This window comes from Vulpes vulpes, chromosome 5 (genome assembly GCF_048418805.1).
Source record: "Vulpes vulpes isolate BD-2025 chromosome 5, VulVul3, whole genome shotgun sequence".
Taxonomy (NCBI): Eukaryota; Metazoa; Chordata; class Mammalia; order Carnivora; family Canidae; genus Vulpes; species Vulpes vulpes.
This window is the reverse complement of record NC_132784.1, coordinates 97982758-98004921: the sequence shown is the minus strand read 5'-3', so window position 1 is coordinate 98004921 and position 22164 is coordinate 97982758. Positions and strand designations below refer to the sequence as shown.

The 22164-nt window shown below is 32.5% G+C and overlaps 1 protein-coding gene across 1 annotated transcript; it reads left to right on the top strand.

Moving 5' to 3' along the window:
- The first annotated feature begins 3191 nt into the window (after positions 1 to 3191).
- RGS18 (regulator of G protein signaling 18) lies at positions 3192 to 17983 on the top strand. Its single transcript, XM_025991329.2, has 5 exons — positions 3192 to 3473; positions 3958 to 4059; positions 5328 to 5389; positions 14826 to 14992; positions 16468 to 17983. The coding sequence occupies exons 1-5, from the start codon at positions 3358 to 3360 to the stop codon at positions 16723 to 16725; spliced, it is 705 nt and encodes a 234-aa protein (XP_025847114.1). The 5' UTR covers positions 3192 to 3357; the 3' UTR covers positions 16726 to 17983.
- Positions 17984 to 22164: the final 4181 nt, after the last annotated feature.

Here is a 22164-nt window from a genome sequence, read left to right as displayed (position 1 = left end):
TTCAGAGCTCACACAGGGCTGAGGGACATTCAGTTTCTTAATATCCAAAATAGGAAAGTTTTAATGAACACCCTGGGAATTAATAAATTTAGAAGTCATCATACTTTAGTAATTAAGGCTAATCTATGTCTACCATATCAAAGTTTAAATAAAAGTCTTTAAAGACAAAACTGATAACTTAAATAACTTCTGGGCAATGTCAACTGCATCATCATTAAATGAAGACTAACAAAATCCTGATACTTAACATCATAAAATTCAACTGTCCAGCATCCAATAAATAATTATTAGACATCTGATGGATTGGGGAAATGTGCCATCATGAAGAAAATCAATATGAAAGAAGACCCAGATCACGGAGATGAAATTTTCAGAACTTCAATATAGTTTTTTTCAACATCTTCAAGAACAAGTACATAAAAAACATAATGAAGATAAACAATCAAATTATTAAAAAATAAAATCTCTAGAACTGAAATAAAAACATTACTGGGTAAGCTTAACACAAATTAGGCACTGTGGCAAAAAAAAAAAAGAAATAAAAAAAAGTGAATATTCCTGTGAAGGTATAGCAATGAAAAATGAGAATCAAAGAGAAAAGAGGCAAAAATTTGAATATTTCCTAAGTGATTAGTGGCGTTGCACCAAGGGGTCAAATATATCTGTAATTTGAGTCTCTGAGAATGAGAGAAATGGCAAAAAAAAATGGAGAGCTAACACCAGAAGTTTCCAACTTTGGCAAAAACTATAAACCCACAAATCCAGAAAGTTCAACAAATCCCAAGTAGAACAGACACCTCTTCTATCTTAACCAAATCTTTAAAAATCAGAGATAAAGGAGAAATCTGAAAAGCAGTCACACTCTTATATTAGAATGTAAGACTATTAAACAAATTGTCAGTGACTTAACAAGAATAATGGAGGCCAGAAGACAACAATGCAATATCTTAAAAATATGCTAAAACAATAGCAACTGTCAACCTAAAATTCTAACCTGTGAAAATATCCTTAAAACTTAAAAGCAAAAAAAAAAAAAAGAGAGAGAGAGAGATTTTCAGGATAGCAAGAGCTGAGCAAATTTATTTTCAGCAGACCTTCACTACACAAAATGTTGAAGGTTGTCAGGCTAAAAGACAATGTACCAGATGTACTTGTGCACTTTTGCACAAGACATGAAAAGAACTGGAAATGAAGAGAACTGGAAATGATAAAATATAGGTAGATATGAAAGACAATTTGTTCCCATTTAAAATACATATTTAAGAAAAAATTGTGCCCAAGAGTGATTATTAGCTGGTCACTCTGCAGCATCCACCTTTTTTCTTCCTCTCCTGTTGTCATACACAAAGAATAAATCCACATATCTTCTAATTCTTTTTCATGCCTTTATACAGGCCTTTAATGCAGTTTCCATATTTTTTTGTCCATATTTTCACAGTTTCTCTCACCATAGTTCTATCAGCTTGCTGGTAGCACATCTGTCCACAATTTCAACCAATCTTATGAAAAGCATCAGTAAGTTTCTGTCTCTCTTCTGGATATGGTACTTCAGATACAGTCTTTTTACAGTCAATCTTCATCCAAGGTGAATTTAAAAATAAGTTCAAAGTAAAAGCTATAGAATCAGGAGGGAGTGTGTATAAATACACACTAAATATTCTTTAATTTCAATTCTGCAAATGTTTTGAGCTCCTAGGTGGTAGCCCTGACAACTATTTTCTTGAAATTAATAACTTGAACAGACTAAAAATAAAACAGGTCTCTTTTACATTTGTTAACTTGTTTTTTAATATCTACAATTTTAGAGGAATTAAACTAGTCACTCCTGGAGATCAAAAGCTCTTCAAAAGATTAAATCACATGCTCCTGGTTATCAAAGCCTCTAATAATTCCAGATCTTCTCTTCCACTGACTTCTGAGACTTGGCAAGAATAAATCACTTAGTATCTATCATTCTTAGTTTCCTTTTCTACAAAATGTGAGTCATGGATTATATCAGTATTTCTTAGATATTTGGTTGTCATGAAACAGTAAAAGAAGTGGAGGCTGAACCAACTTCAAGTTGCCATTTCTTTTTTAATAAGGACATAAAATAAACATACAAACTGCCATCTCTAGTTAATATCTTTCATCAAAAACAACATTTTAACAATTTAAAAAAGAGAAAGTCAAATTCAAAATAAGGAATTCCTTCATATTAACATACATAGAGTTTAAGAAAAAAATTTACAGGGAACATGGGTAGCTCAGTTGGTTGGGCATCTGACTCTTGATTTTGTCTCATGTCATGATCTCAGGGTCTGAGACTGATCTCTGGGACTGAGCTCCATGATAGGTCTTCACTGAGCAGGGAGTCTGAAGATTTTCTCTCTCCATCTCTGTTTGCCCCTCTCCCTGCTGGCATGCTCTCTCTCTCGCTCTCAAATAAATAAATATTTTTGTTTAATTTATGTATTATCTTTTTCCCCATTTTCACCATGGACTGATAGAAATTTCCTAAATGTCTAAAATCATTCCATGAACCTGTGCCTAAAAATTATTGAATGAAATGCTTTCTATAGTCTCTTTCAAATATAAAACCCCACGATCTGTATTCTTATTTTGATACAAGATGTTAAGCAAATGTAATTTACATTATATAGCAATATGTCAATTAAATGTAATTTAATTAATTCATTGTAATTAAAATAAATTTTAAAAAAATTAAGAACAGGGACGCCTGGGTGGCTCAGTGGTTGACCGTCTGCCTTTGGCCCAGGGTGTGATCCTGGAGACCCAGGATTGAGTCCCACATCGGGCTCCCTGCATGGAGCCTTCTTCTCCTCTCTCTGCCTGTGTCTCTGCTTTTCTCTTGGTGTGTCTCATGAATAAATAAATAAAATCTTAAAAAAATAAAAATAAAAAAAATAAAAAATTAAGAACAAGGAAAATTATCTCCTAATGTCAATGTGGTACTTCACCACAACATATTTTACTATACACAATGCATATTTAAAAACTTTTTAAAAAGTTCCTGTGGGAAATGACAGTGTCATTTGGGTCTATTAAAGCACCATTCTGGTTGCACAAACTAGAAAGAGAAGTTGCACTGTGGTAATACTAGTCTTTATCTTAGAGACCAACAGTCATTTTGCAAATTTGTAGTATCATTTCCCTAAACAACTCAGGACCAAATTGTACTTCAGTTCCTCAGTTCTACTTTTTTGTGGAGACAGAAACACAGCTCTTGGTTCTATTTGTTTTTCTTTTAGGCACTGCTAACAGAGTTATGATAACTTACTGTACCATGAATAATTATGAAATAGTATTAACAGGTGAAGGATGTAATAAATTAGACATCTCTTCATTTTAGAGAAGATGGAAACATCATTGGTTTTTTCTCAATTAAATATGTGCGAATCAAAAGAAAAAACTTTTTTCAAGTTAATACATGGTTCAGGAAAAGAAGAAACAAGCAAAGAAGCCAAAATCAGGTAAAATCATGACTTTTAAGATCAGCTTTATACTTTTAAAAACATGATTGATGTTGAATATTTATTAGCACTTGTTTTTAAAATATCTGATTGAAAATATACTGAATATAGTGTTATGACTGGGGGAAAAAAAAAGTCTCTTAATTAGGAGTAAACACCTGTTAAATCTAAAGTGCTTTTATTTTAGAAAAAAGTACAATAATTTTAACACAGAGAAGAACTAGTGACAATCTTAATTGAAATATAATCTTAAATACTTTATAATCACTGAGGGAAAAAACAAAATATATTTCCATATGCTATCCTAATTCTTCCACAGACTGAATAAAATTCACTAGGAAAACCATTGAGTATGTGTGGGAAGTAGATGGTGGGTGAGAAGGGATGTTCAGGTAATTACCAATCCCAAATTTGTTTGACAGTCAGAAGGAAAGATTTTAATTGTCATCCAACTTGTCCTGAAGCTAATGCCTTTTCGTTACAGAGCTAAGGAAAAAAGAAATAGGCTAAGTCTTCTCGTGCAGAAACCTGAGTTTCATGAAGAAACCCACTTCAGTAGATCTGGGCACTTGGCCAGAGAAACAAGGTGAATAACTTTTAATTATTTGAAGGAAGATTTTTGCTGATTCTATCATTAAAGGTTTAAGAAAGAGGAAATTAGGGATTTCCATTTTATTGGAAATTATACAGTAATATAAGGAAGGTTAGAGATCTCATTTCAAAAAAGTAAGAATATTCCATAAAATTAAACCACTTTAATAGCTTGAATTAAATAACCTTATAAAAATTTAAAGATGCTCTTTTAAAATTATATACCTGCCAATTTTAAATGATATATTTTACTCCTTATAAACTGATGAAATACTCATTAAATTAAGAGTTTTCACCATGTAATATTGTCATAGAGGAGACCTAGTCATCTCTTTCCTTAGTGGTTTGGAAAAAGTGCTTTTAGGTATAAAGGCAAAAAAGCATGAAAAGGAATGTTTTGTCATTTTTAGCCATTTCTTTAATTCAAACAGAAAATTAAGTGGCCTTATATACTAGGATAATAAAAATTCTTCCAAATGAAAAATGACCAATAAAAGATCAAGGACAAATATAAACAACTTTGTAAATTATAACTATAAAATATTTGTTCTATTACAACTTTTTAAATATATTTTTTATCCCTTTAGAGCTTCATTAGCCAAACTTCCTGTATCTGTTTAAAAAAAAATTGCTGCATATCGTGGTGAGAGCTTAAAGGAAATTGCAGTTTAAAAAATTTGACTACAAGATATTATCAGTCAGGTTCTTCTATTTGCTGAAATAAACTGGATATGCAGAGATAAATAATTTTCTCAAGAAAAAAAAGATAATTGATTTCTTTTTCTTTGTTCTTAACATAACACATGATTAATTTTCTTTTTTTAAGATATTACTTATTTATTCATGAGAGACACAAGGAAAAAGGCAGAGACACAGGCAGAGGGAGAAGCAGGCTCCCTGCTGGTATCTGATGCAGGACTCAATACCAGGACCTGGGATCATGAGCTGAGCCAAAGGCAGATGCTCAACCACTGAGCTGCCCAGGTGTCCCCATATGATTGGTTTCAAATAAAGTAATTCATACACTCATGAGAAAATACTTAATGTTATTTTAACATATTGTTTGAGAGGCAAAAATCAATAAAAATGTTGACCAACATTTTTGAAGTTTTCAATATAAATACAACTTTCATTACATAATAATAATAATAAAAAAAAAACCCTATGGCTGAGAAGAGCAGTGTTACAGCATATGTTCTTTCGAGCAGATCTATAAACAGAATTTCTGCATACTCCTTTATAAACATTTTGTTTCTTGAACAGAGTCTCCCCTGAAGAAGCAGTGATATGGGGTGAATCATTTGATAAACTGCTTTCTCATAAAGGTTAGTGGTCTTTTTCTCAAATGCTTTATGTCTTAATAGAAAATTATGCAAAGTAATCATGTAATTCTACAAAGCAGGCTGTCATAAAAATGTAGTCTGATTAATAATTTACAGCAATCCAAGTTTCTGATCAAAAGAACTAAATTATAGAATAGTCAACAAATGGAAAATATTTTTTAAATATTTTGATTTTACTAAAAAATGCTAATTGTGGTTGAAATAGTATTATCTCTTTGTGCTGTGATTAATAGTTTCAAATGTTTTAATTTATTGATTTTTGAATGAAATCCTTGGTTTTTAAGTACCCGATTATCCGTGTTATTTTTATTGTTAAGTGATCTAAAATCTAAAGTAGTTCTTTTTTTTTTAAGTTATTTATTTATTTATTTATTTATTTATTTATTTATTTATGAGAGATAGAGAGAGAGGCGTAGACACAGGCAGAAGGAGAAGCAGGCTCCATGCAGGGAGCCCTATGTGGGACTCATCTGGGGACTCCAGGATCACACCCCGGTTGGAAGGCGGCGCTAAACCGCTGAGCCACACGAACTGCCCCTAAAGTAGTTCTTTTATTCGAAATTCAGGAAACCCTCTTGAAAATACTTTTTCTCAAATTTTGTAAATATTTCACCCTTCATATCAATTATCTATTTTTTTTTTCACAGCTTCTTGACAGGTATAATTATCAATGACGTCTCTTCCGTTTACTATGGCTGGGATCAATTATCTATTTTTAAAGCAGAATTTCATTGAAGAGTTGAGAATCAGATGGGTATTTAAGATGAAGCTCTGTAGATGAAGTAGAACATGAGGACAAATATTGACTTATCGTTTGTTCAAACTATGATAAAGCATGAGTCAGAGGACAGGTTGTCTAGATTGTTACTCTTTTTATTTTTTTTTTAATTTGACAGTTTATTGTAAGGAAACAGATATCTTTTCATCTGTGGATGCTCAAACCCAGCACATCACCTGATAAATATTAACTGCTCAAATAATATAACCAAATTTGTTGCTAGGAAAAAGGTAGCCCAGGTTCCTTTGAGGTCTGAATTCTGGTTTTCCTCTGCTACATAATGTTAGCTAGGCTTCCTAATACCTCTGACTTTTAGCTTCTTCAACTGTAAATGGAGATAACAATGTCTTTAGCTCCAATAGGAATGGATTTCTCTCAGGATTAAATGAGATGATGAATAAGAAACCAATAACTAACACTACACAAATGTAAATTAGTACTTCTATTAAGAAAAATAATAATTATCAGCAATAAATTTAAGAATCTTTTTCTATTTTTCAGTTTATTCCCAACTGGGTAAAATTACTTAAAGGGTGAAATTTCAATTTAAAGAAACATATAAGTTGTACTTATTTGTTGAACTTAGTAAATTGGTACCTAATGTATTCATCATACTCTCATGACCCATACAGAGAGAAGAAATATTCAGTGAGGATAATTAGACCTACAGAAAATTTTCCCTTGGCATTCTGTAATCATTCCGTTTTACAAGTAGTCAAAACTGGGTGGAAAAAATTAAATCTGCTGCTCTCTTTTTTCTCTGTTGGTGGAAATATTAAAGAGCTATAAAATAGCAGCAATTTGAATCAAGAGGGTTCAACATGATAACAAAAGTCAGCACTGACCCACTTGGACATTATTATCATTGCTCTTGATCAAAGTGCTAATTAAATTATATTGAATTCACAAAAAATTATGTTACCAGTATTCTTTTAATCAATCCCCCTCAAAATCCAATTATTTTTAATTGCAAAGCTTATTATAATATTAAATTATAAAGCTTAAAATAATCAAAATAATCACCTAAGAAAGTCTTTCGGTTGCAGTGGTTGTATTCAGCTCATTTCCACTGTTTTGACTCCAGGCAAACAAAAAAAAAAAAGAAGGAAAGATCTTATACTCATTAGTATACACACACACACACACACACACACACACACACACACCAAGAAAGACCTTATTCTTTTTTTTTTTAATTTTTATTTATTTATGATAGTCACACATTGAGAGAGAGAGAGAGAGAGAGAGAGAGGCAGAGACACAGGCAGAGGGAGAAGCAGGCTCCATGCACCGGGAGCCTGATGTGGGATTCAATCCCGGGTCTCCAGGATAGTGCCCTGGGCCAAAGGCAGGCGCCAAACCGCTGCGCCACCCAGGGATCCCGAAAGACCTTATTCTATCAAATTTTACAGAATTCCCCTTTGGTTAAATGAGTAAGTTTCTCAAATTCTGTATGTCATGTCTATATAAAGGAGATAGAGATTGTATTAAATTATTCAGATGGGAAGTGCAATGAGAAATCAAACAAAATATAAAATCAAAATAAAATAGAAATTTGAGTATTTAGTTTGACAAAAATGGCTGATATTAAAAGCAGTGTATGCTGATTATTAGCATCTTTAGATATAGAGCCACAGAATAGATGGTTCTTACTCTCGATTTTAGGGTATTAAACAAAATTCACTAGCTGGACAAGGAGAGAGATCATCCAAGTGAAGAGCCAACATAGGCATGGGGCAGTAATCAGTGCAATTTATTTAGGGAGTTAAAAAGAAAGTAATTCTTTGTTGAGAAACAATTTGAAAAAGGAAGAGTGTCTTAGGATGACAGACAATAGACGAGACTAAAATGGAAAGAGCATGGGTTTGCTATATTTCACAGAACCAACAGAATCCATGGAGTGTTTTGATAATCCCACTATTTTATCCAAATCTCAATATTCAAACATAGTTTTAACTCTTTTAAAAATTAAAAAGAACAGAAGATAAAATCGAAGAAAATCTAACCAAAGTATGGGCTTTAGTTAATACAGCGTATAAATATTTGTTTATCAAGTATAACATACGTACCTTACCAACGTAAGATGTTAGTAATAGGAGGAAACTGGTTGTAGGATGTAAGAAAACCACACTATCTTCATCACTTTTCAATAAATCTAGACCTATTCAGAAATAAAATGTTCCTCATTTGTTTCTATACAGATATTAGGATACATTTTTTTCATCATCAACATTTATTGACAAATTTGTCTAAAATTGTGAAATGAACCATAAAAATCTATAATTTAACCACATATATAGAAATCTTTCATAATCATTAATTTCAACTAATTTTAGTTATTGGTCTTATTTTTTTTTTTAATTTTTATTTATTTACGATAGTCACAGAGAGATAGAGAGAGAGGCAGAGACACAGGCAGAGGGAGAAGCAGGCTCCATGCACCGGGAGCCCGACGTGGGATTCGATCCCGGGTCTCCAGGATCGCGCCCTGGGCCAAAGGCAGGCGCCAAACCGCTGCGCCACCCAGGGATCCCTAGTTATTGGTCTTATTGATAGACTTTATCAATATAAAGTTAGTCAATTCCAATAAAATTATATGTATATGCATATTACACTTAAACATATATGTGTGTTTGTATACATATATGATAATGTTGCTGAATAATATATGTTTGAAAGTAATTAGCTAGTTATAAAAATGCTATATAACTTGCAATGTATTGTGTAGCCTTTTAGAAATTATTAAAAGAGATTAAATGGATGAGTGCAAGATTTCAACAGGCGGAAGGAAAAATATTCCTGAGCCAATAAAAAGGCAGGAGAATGACTAGGGAAATAAGAGATTTTGGTGTAACTTGGAAAAGCAAGCAGTTCACTTTCACTAGGGTGGAGTAGGGAATGAACACATTGGGAAATCAAGTTACGGACAAATTTTGAAAGAGATTGTTAGAAAACTCTGATGGACAGAAAAATAGAATTCTATACATGCAATGTGGACTCCTTGCAAGATTGTCACAAATATAAAAGCTAACCTCAAGGTAAGGGCTATTTTGGAAAGAAAACAAATGACCTTGGTGACTGACTGTGCATGTATTATAAAGTGAGATGATGAAGAGATAAGAGATGAAGGAAAAGAATGAGCCACAGATCTCTAGATTTTATTCCATATTAGCAGGGGGATGACAGTGCCTTTTATAGTTGAGAGAAACCAGTGCAAGAACAAGATTTCTGAGAAATAACAGGTCAGACTTTGAACTTATTTAGTTGCTTGTAAACTTTATCAGAAGTTTTGTAGGGATTTTGTAGGCATACACCTAGAATATGGAAGAGTAATTGATTATAAATAAAGATTTTCTAACCATCACATCTTCAATTAATAATTGATGTGATGTGAAAGGGGCTGTTATTTCCTGCAGAGTCTCTATCAATAAGAAAATCTTCCAACTACTACATAACTGTGTATTTTCCTCTGTATCCTTTTTTTTCCAATCATTGCAAATAATTCCAATATTTTTGACCTTTTCATTAATGAATATTTACCTGGACTTTTTTGTAACCTGTATTGTGGTTCTAATAAACTTAATCCTGAGAATGATTCATAATAGTTGAGAGAAGTAGAATATGTAAGTCATTGCACCCCCTTGCTTTAAAAATATAAACTGATTATACTGTGGAAAATACTAGTGCCTTTGAGTAAAGGCTGCAAGGAAATGAGCACTTAACTTTTGGGGAAGGAAATGAGTACTTCTCCCTACACTTTTTACCTTGTGGCTTTTCAACTTGCCCTTCCCAATTTTCAGTTACTGATTTTCTGCAAAATAAGGGATTCCAGTGTTCTACAAGTTAAATTTCTGAATTGAGCTAACGCATAACAAATAGTTTCTTAATCTGTCTCAGAATAAAAGTAAGTAAAATCCAATCTAAATTATAAATGGATCACATAAATAAATCATTATTACAAAAGTAACTACAACATTCTGTGTCAGATCAAGAACTATGAAGCTAAACATTAAAGGGAAAACATGCAACCTAGTAATACTGTACTTGGGTTTCCAACTTGAGAGTTTCTTGACTTTTTGTTTCATTTGGTTTCTTGGCATCAGAAAAATTTTCCAACAGATGCCAGAGTTTCAATTTAGAAACATGCAATCACAAGCGTTTCATATTTGTATGACACATTGAGCCAGCTTCTTCCAGTGTGAATTCTAAACCCAGGTTCCATCAAGCACTTTTGGCAGCTGCAATCACCACTGCTGCCTTCTAAAGAACTATCTGGTAAGTGACTCCTTCTGTGTACGAAATGGTTCCATTGTGACCTGACTTAATGTAGCCGCCCAAAGTGAGTAAAAGAAACAGGAAGTAACTAATGTGCTGCGATAATCTTGCACAACATTGCATATTACTTTTTAAAAAGTAATTTACTTAAACTTTTACATAAACAAACTACTTTCTCATTTATTATTAATTCATTTCTTTAAAAAAAAGATTTTATTTATTTATCCATGAGAAACAGAGAGAGAGAGAGAGAGAGAGAGAGTCAGAGACACAGGCAGAGGGAGAGGCAGGCTCCATGCATGGAGCCCAACTCAGGACTTGATCCCGGGATTCCAGGATCACACCCTGGGCCAAAGACAGGCACTAAACCACTGAGCCACCCAAGGATCCCCATTAATTCATTTCTTGAATCAGTATTTAGTCTTCTTTATTATATTCATATTATGCAAACAAGATCCATTTTCTTTGATTAACCCATTATAAGCACTTTCAGCACATAGTACTCTCCCTAATATTGGTGCTATGGTTTCATTCTGAATGTTTGTATCAAACTCAAGACTAATTATGGTAAAAAAAGGTCTTTTGCATGATATTCCAGAGCACAATGGCTGGGACATAGTTTACAGTCATGTTTTGTGAACTAATAAAGGGCTATATATTAAAAAACATTTATGTTATTTTTTTTTGAGAGACTTCTATTTGAATTCCATGCAAGTTGATTTTCCTCTGCTCCTCCAAACAAAAGAAATAACCACCAAAAATGTCCTTCCTTAGCCTTTAGTATATAAATGCCTGTCTTGCCCATCCATTAACCTTCATATTCCTCAGAAGTAAAGACTTTGCTCTTTGATGACAGTTTATAACTTTGAACAAAATATATCTGGGTTCAACATTATGCATTGTATTTTACCAGCTATAAATTTAGGGCAACTTCACTCTTGGAACCTCAACTTCTTCATCTGTAAAAATGGGTTACTCAATAAGGTTGACATGAAAATTAAATGGAACTGTGCCTATATAAGGCAATGTGCCAAGACCTTAGCAAACACTCAAAACTTCTATTATAATGAATACTATTGCATTTTCAGTATATAATACAATCCTACAATCCTCATATTCATACTAGGTGTTTCATAAACAAAAGATAGGTGAAGAAAGTTATTTTTAATATGTAACAATTTCAGTTGCCTGGCATATGGGTGATTTCTTTTAGATGTTTAGTGCAAAAACACTTTATTATAATTGAGATCTATTAATAGGAAAAATAATGATCATATTCTCCCCAAATTATGAAATTTATTAATTCAATTTAAGAATAATTTGGCATTTAAAAACTGATCAATCATACTTATCCATGACATATGGATAGAATAAGTTGAAATCAGAAAAGTTTTTTCCTTCACTCTGGTCAATGTAACTTTATTCACCGACTCCATAATACTTATACTTAATTTCCTCTTTCCAAACTAGGTTTAACCTAGAACAGACTATTATCTCATTGCAAGATTCCAGGCATTTTATTTTGACTTTGAAACATATACATTTTTTAGGTATTTGGGGGGAAATCTTCTGTGTATCAAAATGCTTCAAAGAATCATTTCCCATTTAAATTTCCCTTCTGGGGAAGCTGAGCTGGCACAGCAGTTTAGCGCTGCCTTCAGCCCAGGGCACGATCCTGGAGACTCAGGATCCAGTCCCATGTCAGGCTCCATGCAGGGAGAGCTTCTCTCTCTGCCTCTCTCTCTCTCTGTGTCTCTGATGAATAAATAAATAAAATCTTAAAAAAAAAAGTTGTGTTTAATCAGGAATTATCTTACTAGCATCTAATGACTGCAGACAAGTTCTGGCTTGTCAGTTTTATATAGAGCTTCTCAAATTTTTGTAAGCTTGACCTTTGTCTGTCTTCCTAGTCTCTTCATAAACATTTGACCATTAACACCTGGTACTCAGGGTTAATTTATGGAGAAAAAAAAAATCCCCCCTTATTCTAGTGAAAATGCTAATGGAAGAAGCAGTTGAATAGAGCTGCATGATTCTTTTGTCATGGTAGTGGAAGTCATCACATATGCAATACTTTGGAAATGTCTATAGGTTGTCATGTCATTTTCTGTTCCTGTATCTCTAATATATTTTTAAAAATCGTTTACAACATTAAAAATGGTGCTTCATGGCAAAGAGGACAAATTGTATATATTAGGAGAAATAAATGGTGAAATGTAAAGCATACTTTGAGGATTTGTATTAGTTTCTCATTGCTGCTATAACAAATTACCATAACTTTAGTGACACAAATCTACAACCTTACAGTTCTGTAGGTCAGAAGTACAGTATAGGTCCTATTGGGGGAAAAAATCAAGGTTGTTGTCCCTTCTGAAGGATCTAGGGGAGAATTCCTTCCCTGTCCATTCAGATTTTTAGCAAAACTCAGTTCTTTGCAGTTTTGGAATGAGGTTTCCATTGTCTCTCTGACTCTAAACTCCTGACCATTTGCACCTTCTAGAAGCCACCGCATTTTTTGGCTCATGACCATCCTCTTCCATCCTCAAAGTCAGTAACAGTCCTCATGTTGTATCTCTCAAACCACTCTTCTCTCTTACTCTTCCACATTTCAGGAGTCATACACTTAGACTGGATTAGATTATTCACCTAGATAATTCAGGATACTTTCCCCATTTCATGGTCCCTAACCATACTCACATCTGCAAAGCTCCTTTTCCCATGTAAGGTAACATATTCACAGGTGCAGTTCAAATCTGAATTGTTCAAGGGTCAACTCTAATAAAATATCACAAATAAGATAATGATATACCACCATTTATTTAACTATTTACCCATTGAAAACATAAAGAAGTGGTTTTTTTTAAATTTTATTTTACTTAGACATTTAACTTTTGTTTGTCTTAACATCTCTTTATTGCTCCTTCTATTCAAAATGATAGCCTTGCTGTATAGAGTATTCTTGGTTGCAGGTTTTTTCTTTTAGCACTTTGAGATATCATGCCACTTTATTCTGGCCTGTAAAATCTCTGCTGAAAAATCAACCAATAGACTAATGGGGTTTCCCTTGTATGTAACTGTTTTCTTTTCTTTGGCTGCTTTTAAGATTCTCTCTTTATCTCCACTTTTTGCCATTTTAATGACTTTGTGTCTTGGTGTGGACCTCCTTGGGTTGATTTTATTGGAGGCTCTCTATGCCTCCTGGATCTGGATTTCTGTTTCCTTCCTCAGATTTGGAAAATTCCCAGCTATTATTTCTTCAAATAAATATTCTGCCCCTCTTTCTTTCTCTTTTTCTTCTGGGATTCATATAATGAAAAAGTTATTACACTTGGTAGTGTTGCTGAGTTCCCTATTTTTCTCATTTGTCCTGTTCTTTGGAGACATATGCCTCTGTCTCTTCATTTTATCTAACTCTCTGTGTCTGTTTCTATGTTAGAAAAGTCAGCTACATTTGCTCTTGAAAGTAGTGGCCTTATGAAGAAGTCCTATGGTGCCTTGTAATGAAATCTCCCCTGTTCACCAGAACCTGATTTCAGGTGTCTCCTATGTGTGTTATGTGTTTTACCGTTGTGGCTGAGCTTGGGGTGCTTGGCACGAGGGTTTGTTTTTGCTACCTTCTGTGTGCGTGCGTATCCCTCCCTCCTGCAGAGAGTCTCATGCATCCATTTGGCTCCCAACTGTGTCTCTGCCCTTCCTACCCTTTTCAACATGGCCTCTTCTCTATATTTAGGTGTGGAGTCTTTTCTGCCAGGCCTCAGGTCATTCTCTGGGTTACTTACACTGATCCAGGTGTTATCCAGTTGTAGATAATAGGTGGAATAGTTTCCTGGCTCTGTAGAATAACCCCCACACCCCTGAGAAAGACATTGAGGGACTTGAAAGATACCCAAAACAAAGTCCAGAGCAGGGATTTGTCCCTCTTACCCAGTTCTATGTATGATACTGGCCTCATTTCAACAAGAATGACACTTACCTTTCATAATTGTGAAGATTAAAGCTAATTTATATGAGATCTCTCATGTATATTATGCAGATGTGTATTACTTCACTACATTAGAGGGAAGACATAGCTATTCTGTTAATATTAGCAGTTATACTTTAATATCAAGTAGTACTTTAGAGAAGAGGAGGTGAGTGAGGGGATGGTTAAATAGGTGATGGATATTAAGGAAGGCACTTGTTGTGATTAGCACTGGCTGTCGTATTTAAGTGATGAATTACTAAATTCTATACCAGAAATGAATATTACACTGCATGTTAACTAACTTGAATTTAAATAAATATTTGGTAGAAAAAATATCAAGTAGTATAATTCCTCAGCATTAATATTGTATACTTAAGATATATAATTTCTTTTCTTGGTAGATGGACTGGAGACCTTTACCAGATTTCTTAAAACTGAATTCAGTGAGGAAAACATTGAATTTTGGATAGCCTGTGAAGAATTCAAGAAAAGCAACGACCCTCAACAAATTATCCCTAAAGCAAAAGCAATATATGAGAAATTTATACAGACTGATGCTCCACAAGAGGTATAGTAAAGATGATTATAAAAATTTAAAACTCCTTGAAAAATTTTTAAGAGAGTCTGCCTTTATCAAATTGGTATCTTCATACATTCTACAAGAAAGGTCAAGATTTTATTGAAGCAAAAATGAGTATTTATGTAAATTCCTACATACAAACAGAATGCATTTAAGGCTTTTCCATGGAAGCAAAATTATAATTGAAGTCATTCCTTGGGGTTATTTTTATTCTACACTAAGAATGAATACAATTACTTGCAACATTTAGATTCATTCACTTATCCATATTAATCATCTAAGCATAAGCAATGTGCCATCAAAACTAATGATTTCTATATGTGAGGAAGGCAAGACAAATTGAAAAGTTTGTATAATATAACATTATGTGTGAGCACATCTACCTATGCAAAGTTTTGATTATCCCAAAATAATTATTCTCTTTGATAGACTAAAAGAAAATTTTATAATTGATAGATGAGGGAAATCGAATTTAACAAGGTTCAAGTGAAAAAACAGTTGTGATTTTCTTTGATTGCAAGCTCAATGTGAGATAACTTTGTGATACAAATACTAAAACTATAAAACTAGCAAATATTACCTGATTACCCTCAAAAATAATTTAAATAGAGTTTCTGTATTTTTATTATGTATTCAATAAATAGTGTTTCTTCACTGGAGTGGTAGAACTGGTAGTCTATCACTATTAAAATTTATGTTTCACTATAAATTAGTATTGTCCATAAAGTAGCATTGTCTATGTGGATATCATTTCACATGGAATGATGACTGTTTTTTCTTGTTTCAATATGATTCAATCTGTTCTGTGTTTCAATACATTATTCTGTTTTTCCCATGGCCACTTTTATACACAGATTTTTTTATAAACAGCTAGTTGTATGGTGTTATTCATGAGGGAAAAAGAAGGAATCCTAACTGAAAACATACCTCTATCAGAATCAGATATAGCAGTAATGCTTTGATAAAAAGCATTAAAGAATTTTTTATCTTTAAAAGACGTCCATTTTCAGCACAAACTTGATGGTAAGAAAGCATCATAATAAAATGAAAAGAGCATGGAAATAAAACAAAAGCCTCACATTGAAATCCCAAATATGCCCCAAACTCACTGTTTACCCTCATTCAAAATAATCTAATTTCTATGAAGTTTTAGTTTCCACTTTGAAAATGATTTAACCTAAAGGTCTGTATGATATTTACAATGTTTCATTATTCTAAATTAGAGAGTGAAAAGGGCCAGGATTATAAAAAGAGAAGAGCTAGATGAAATGCCAGCCCAGAATAAACCATTGGATCCCAAGACTTATAACCAAAAAACAAAAAAAACAAAAACAACAACAAACACACAAGCATCCAGGTGCATTATGCCCACTCCAGCGCTGGATCAATCCTGCACTGTTTTTCAAAAGTGTTTACTTAAGTAGATTGACCATAATCATACTTTTTTATTATTATCATTCCAGGTTAACCTTGATTTTCACACCAAAGAAGTCATTACTAAAAGCATCACCCAACCTACCTTACATAGTTTTGATGCTGCACAAAGCAGAGTGTATCAACTTATGGAACAAGACAGTTACACACGTTTTCTGAAATCTGACATCTATTTAGACTTGATAGAAGGAAGACCTCAGAGACCAACAAATCTTAGAAGACGATCACGCTCATTTACCTGTACTGAGTTTCAGGATGTAAAGTCAGATGTTGCCATTTGGTTGTAAAGAAAATTAATTTTGCTCATTTTGATGGCAAATTTGTAGTCTGCTTTTAAGATATAACATGCTTACTTTTAACAAATAGGTACATCTTTAAAATAAAATGCAACATGTCAAAGGATTTTAAAAGTGTAAATGAAAACTTAACATTTTAACAATACATACTATATCTGTCAATGTATTCTGTAAAGCCTTCCATTTGACTTAATTCCATTCATAATCAGAAAAACCTATTACATAATGGAAAGGGAGTAAAAGAGTAATAGCAATGTTTTATAGAATGATTCATAAGACTGTAAAGTTGAATAGAAGTTAAGCCAATAGTTAGACCAAATACCTAGTTTGGATATTTTTTTTCTAGATGTAAACAAATTAATGCCCAGATATCCATATATTCAGAATACATTTTTCATAATGATGAAGATTCTTTTTTGCTCAGTTATAGAGAAGTGGTCCTGTTCTTATAATAGGAGAGGGCAATCATCTGTTCTGCAGTTACAACCCTGGGTTTGAGAATAAACAATGTATCACTTCTAGTGATAAGCCAGAAACAGAAACTCTGGGGAACAGATTCACTTATATAGAACTTCCAAGTTAAACATAATCCACATTGAAAACTGATAATAGGATCCATGTTTGGGCTCATTTTTAAGTAAATATGAGCATGCTCCAGTAAGTGGAACACATTTCCTCTTTTTTTTTTTTTTTTTTTTTTTTTTTTTTGTGGAACACATTTCTAACAGTCACAGAACCATGACCAGATTCTACCTAACTCCAGACTGGGACTAGGAACATCTCACTTGCTAACAGAAATTACTACTAAAGTACTAAAGTAGTGGGCAGTCGGTGGTTTGAAGGAGGCCCAGGGAAGATTTATCCCAGCTGTATTTAGGTTTCATTTTTGGACTTTCAGGAGCGGGATAGAAACTAGAAATGAGAGGAGATAAAGAAGCAAGGAGTCCAAACCCTGGAGACTCATGTATCTGCTACATTGTCTCCTATAAAGAAAGTGTTCCCCCATTGAGCATGTTCTTGTTCCTCATCTCATTGAATCATTTCATACTATATTATTCAAATAAGATGCTCATAAGTTATATATATGTCTCTACTTTAGGGAAATATTTAATTTTAGATGTGTGTTGCATGTAAATGTCTATATCTAAAGATGTCATACATTTGGCTTTGGCAAATGTTGTTTTAGTTGAAATGTAAAATATAAAAACTGAGAATCACCTATAGTAATAAATATTTTTAATTTCTTCAATCATATAGTTAATGTTTATTTGACCACTAAGTGCTCTTCCTGACTGATTATCCTTTCTGTCACCAAACTACACATAGACATATTTTCTTATTTTAGAATGATACCGGGATAGAAAGTACTTATTATTTTTTCACTGATATTAATGCTAATTCAATTCTTTATACTATTATAAATATGAAGACAAGGTGCCATGCATTTCAAAAATCCACTAAGAGATGATTTTTAATTTTTCTTTGGCTGATTTGTAGTTTTCTGTGGAAGTGTCTTTTCAGAATCTGATTGCTTCATGCACAGTTAAGACATGATATACAAGCTTTCTGATCTCATTAGAAAAATCATGGACTGATTTTAATAGCATTATTCAGGACCACAAATACATATTATGTTGCTTTCTCATTTGTAATACTTTTCAGATGTGTCCAATATCTTGTTTAAAGTATTCAATGAGACCTTTCAAAAACACACCAGGACTTTCTGATGAAGTTAATGCCCGACTTCAAGGAACTTCTATCCATGGGAAGGACAATGTGGTCACAAACAGGAAACAAAACAAACACAGAAGTGAAAGAAGCCAAGTAAAAATGTGCAGACAGTACTGAGCACTGGCTGAAGGAATTACAGACATATGTAATGAAAGCCTGAGAACTTGAGAACCTCAGTGTCTGGGTTCCCGGAACAGATATGTGAGCCTCAGAAGCTCATTTAACTTCTAAACACCTTTACTTGACACATTTTTATATATATATATATATATATATATATATATATATATAAAGGCTCAGGATTTCTAATTCTAATCCTCTACGGTCCCTACATTTACTGATTCTAAGTAGACCACCTGATATTCTGCAAAGCACCTCTTGATTAATGCCCAAGCAAGGAAAAGAGGCAAATAAGTATGGCTAATTGAAGGAAAACTTCTGACTAAAAATTAGTATGGGCTATTGGTCTAAGAGTAAAAAGTCACATCTTTGTGTCTTCACAATATGTCTGAGTATATTTTGTAGTATGAGATTAGATATTGAATTGTTATCTTTCCACTGTAACTTGCTTTAAAATGCTTATCTCTAGAAACCTGAAGAGATCTCACAGAAGAGATAAATGGAATTCATTCACATAATTTGATTCATTACAGGCCCCTTTTAAATAGTTTTCAGAAATGTATTTATATTTAATTGACAGAAAATTACATAACATAGAGGCTTTGAAAGTAAATATTTGATTAAAAAAAGTGACATGCAGAGTATTAAGAGACTCTGATAAATGAATATCAACCGAAAAATCAGGTGAATAATATCTGAAACTATGAAATAAATTCATTAAAACATCATGATTCAAACCATAAAATTTTATTTAACTATTATTTATAAGCATATTTATTGTGGAATAAAATAAACATAGTCTTTAAAAAAAACACATGCTTCTGAATAAATAAATAAAAATCTTAAAAAAAAAACCAAACATAAAGCTAAATTCTTTCCAGGCACCTAGGTGGCTCAGTCAATTGTCTGCCATCAGCTCAGGTCATGATCCCAGGGTCCTGGGGTTGAGCCTGCATCAGGTTTCCTGCTCAGTGGGGAGTCTGCTTCTCCCTTTTCCTCTGTGTGTGCTCTCTCTCTTTTTCTCTCTCATTTAAATAAATAAATAAATAAATAAATAAATAAATAAATAAATCTAAAAAAAACCCTAGATTCTTTCCTTCAAATTTATTTTTGCTGATTTACATAAGTATAAAAATAAAGGTGTATAAATAAATATATGTAAATGTTACTGAATATACACATGTACATACATAATTGTTGAAAGAAATACAAACTATACCAAATCAATTTTTAAATTTTATTTATAAAATTCTAAAGACCTTACAGTTAAATCGAATGGTTATCTTTATAGCAATGAAAATTCACAGAATTTTATTTTATGGAAGAAATGAAGTAAATTAATTACAGGCATATCTCAGATATTTCTGGTTCAGTTCCAGGCTACTGCAGTAGAGTGAATATCACAATAAAGCAAGTCAAATGACTTTTTTGGTTTCCTAGTTCTATAAAATTATGGTTACACTATACTATAATCTATTAAGTGTGCAATAATGCTTTTAAAAACAATGTATACACCTTAATTATTTTTTATTTTATTGTTTTCTTAATTAAAAGATATTTTATTCCTAAAAATTGCCAGCCATCATGTAAACTTTTATCAAATCATAATCACTGATCATAGATTACTCTAACAAATATAATAATATAATGAAAAAGTTTGAAATATTGAAAGAATTATCAAAATATGAAAGAGACATAAAGTGAGCAAAAACATGGAAAAATGGCACTGCTAAGTTGTTCAATACAAGGTTGCCACAAGCCTTCAATTTCTAAAAAAAAAAATACCACAATATTGGCAAAGCATAATAAAGTCAAATACAATAAAAACAGACATGCCTGTGTATTAACTGGTCTAGTATCTGACTTTATCAGTCATAATTCATAACATTATTACAATTTTAATTATATGTATATGCATTTATATATGTGCAAAATTCTCAATTTCCAGATTTTGGAAGTACTGAGATACTTAACAATATGCTTTATATTAAAATTGTATATCTAATTTATATAACTACTCAATTATAAAATACTAAGTTTAGGTAGTTTGGTATTTGGCTTTTAACTGAGAATATGTGTCATATAATAATGAGTTAATCTCTTAAATTCATTTTAAATAGAAGTTATCTTAATTTTTTAATATTGAATTTTAATAAAACAACTGGAGCTGCTGATTTATTATTTTGTTTTAAAAAAAATCTTATTGTTTCTTTCATACTTTATATATGCTATATATACCTGAATGCCAGAATGAGTAATGGCAGTTAAAATTAATGATATAAAAAGTGAACATTTTAATTGTAAGTTTTGCCACAGAAGTTAATTTTTCTCTTCTACGTTATAAGACTAAGTCTTTAGCAAGGATAAAATGGGTTGTTTGCTCAAGTCTCTTCAAAGGGCAAGTGATAATTCAGAGCAGACTTGACATCAATGAGGAAAAAAAAAGAAGGATTCAGATATCCAATGCAAAATCACAATTATACATTTGAAAGATTTTGATGAATATATCCTCTTTAAAGCCTCTAATTCTGCCACATAAAGTAAAGGAGCATTTAACAATCTAGTAAAACATGGATCATACAGAAGGAAATGTAGCCTGTGACAGAAATGGGAGGGAAAAGAAGGGAGGTTGGAGAAACAGAAAATTAATCTCTATAAAAAACTTCATAAATGGGAAAGAATCTTGTATATATATTAATATGTTATATGTAACTGAGATAATTTAATAAACAATTATAGAATCTACAGATATTTTTGTTTCCCGGTCCCTGACGTCAAAAACTTGCCAATTTCATGACTTTATATGTGGTCATTCTTTCTTCTACATCTGAAAAAGAAAGATTCCTGAAAAAGAAATTGGGTCTCTTAATTCCATAGGCTTGGTTATTTTATCTCTCAGACTTCATCTTCTTAAACTAAATAATAATTTATTAAGATTGTTCTAAAATCTATAAACTCTGTCTTTACAGGTGTGATCCCTTTAAGCCTAACTTATAAACAAAACTTTTTTGGGTGGAAAAATAAACACCAATGCTTCTATTTTTGATTCTATGCTTGATGTTACATTAAAAAACACTTTAATATGAAAATTGAATCAGGATGTTTAGATAAAGGAAGTAAAGTCCATGTAATATGATTTCAGAGTGTTGAAAATAAGATGCAATGTGAATTTAAAATAAATGGTGTATAGGAAGCCCAAAGTTTTTCTCCTTCTTTAGTATACAGGACATCAGTGCCAAGAGGCATCATAAGGTTACATTTGCAAATTTTAGGAGGCAGCTGAGATTTTTGTGAATAGAAAATACACAAACTATAATTTTATTTTCCTCAGAAATCATCAGAGGTTAAAAACGGTTCTAAAGGGGCTCCTGGGTGGCTCAGTCGCCTAACCATCTGAATCTTGGTTTTAGCTCAGGTCATGATATCAGGGTCGTGAGATCAAGCCCCGTGTAGGCTCTGTACTTATAAGTAGGAGTCTGCCTATCCCTCTCCCTCTGGACTGTCCCCTACTCATGGACCTGCTCTCACCCTCTCTCAAATAATTAAATAAAATCTTTAAAAAAATGTTCTGAGAGCACT

What these genes read in the sequence shown, in the direction of transcription:
- RGS18 (XM_025991329.2), top strand. Translation starts at nt 3,358, where the DNA reads ATGGAAACATCATTGGTTTTTTCTCAATTAAATATGTGCGAATCAAAA. An exon ending in AGCAAAGAAGCCAAAATCAG is followed by an intron (nt 3,474 to 3,957) that starts GTAAAATCATGA and finishes TTTTCGTTACAG; the next exon opens with AGCTAAGGAAAAAAGAAATA. An exon ending in CACTTGGCCAGAGAAACAAG is followed by an intron (nt 4,060 to 5,327) that starts GTGAATAACTTT and finishes TTTCTTGAACAG; the next exon opens with AGTCTCCCCTGAAGAAGCAG.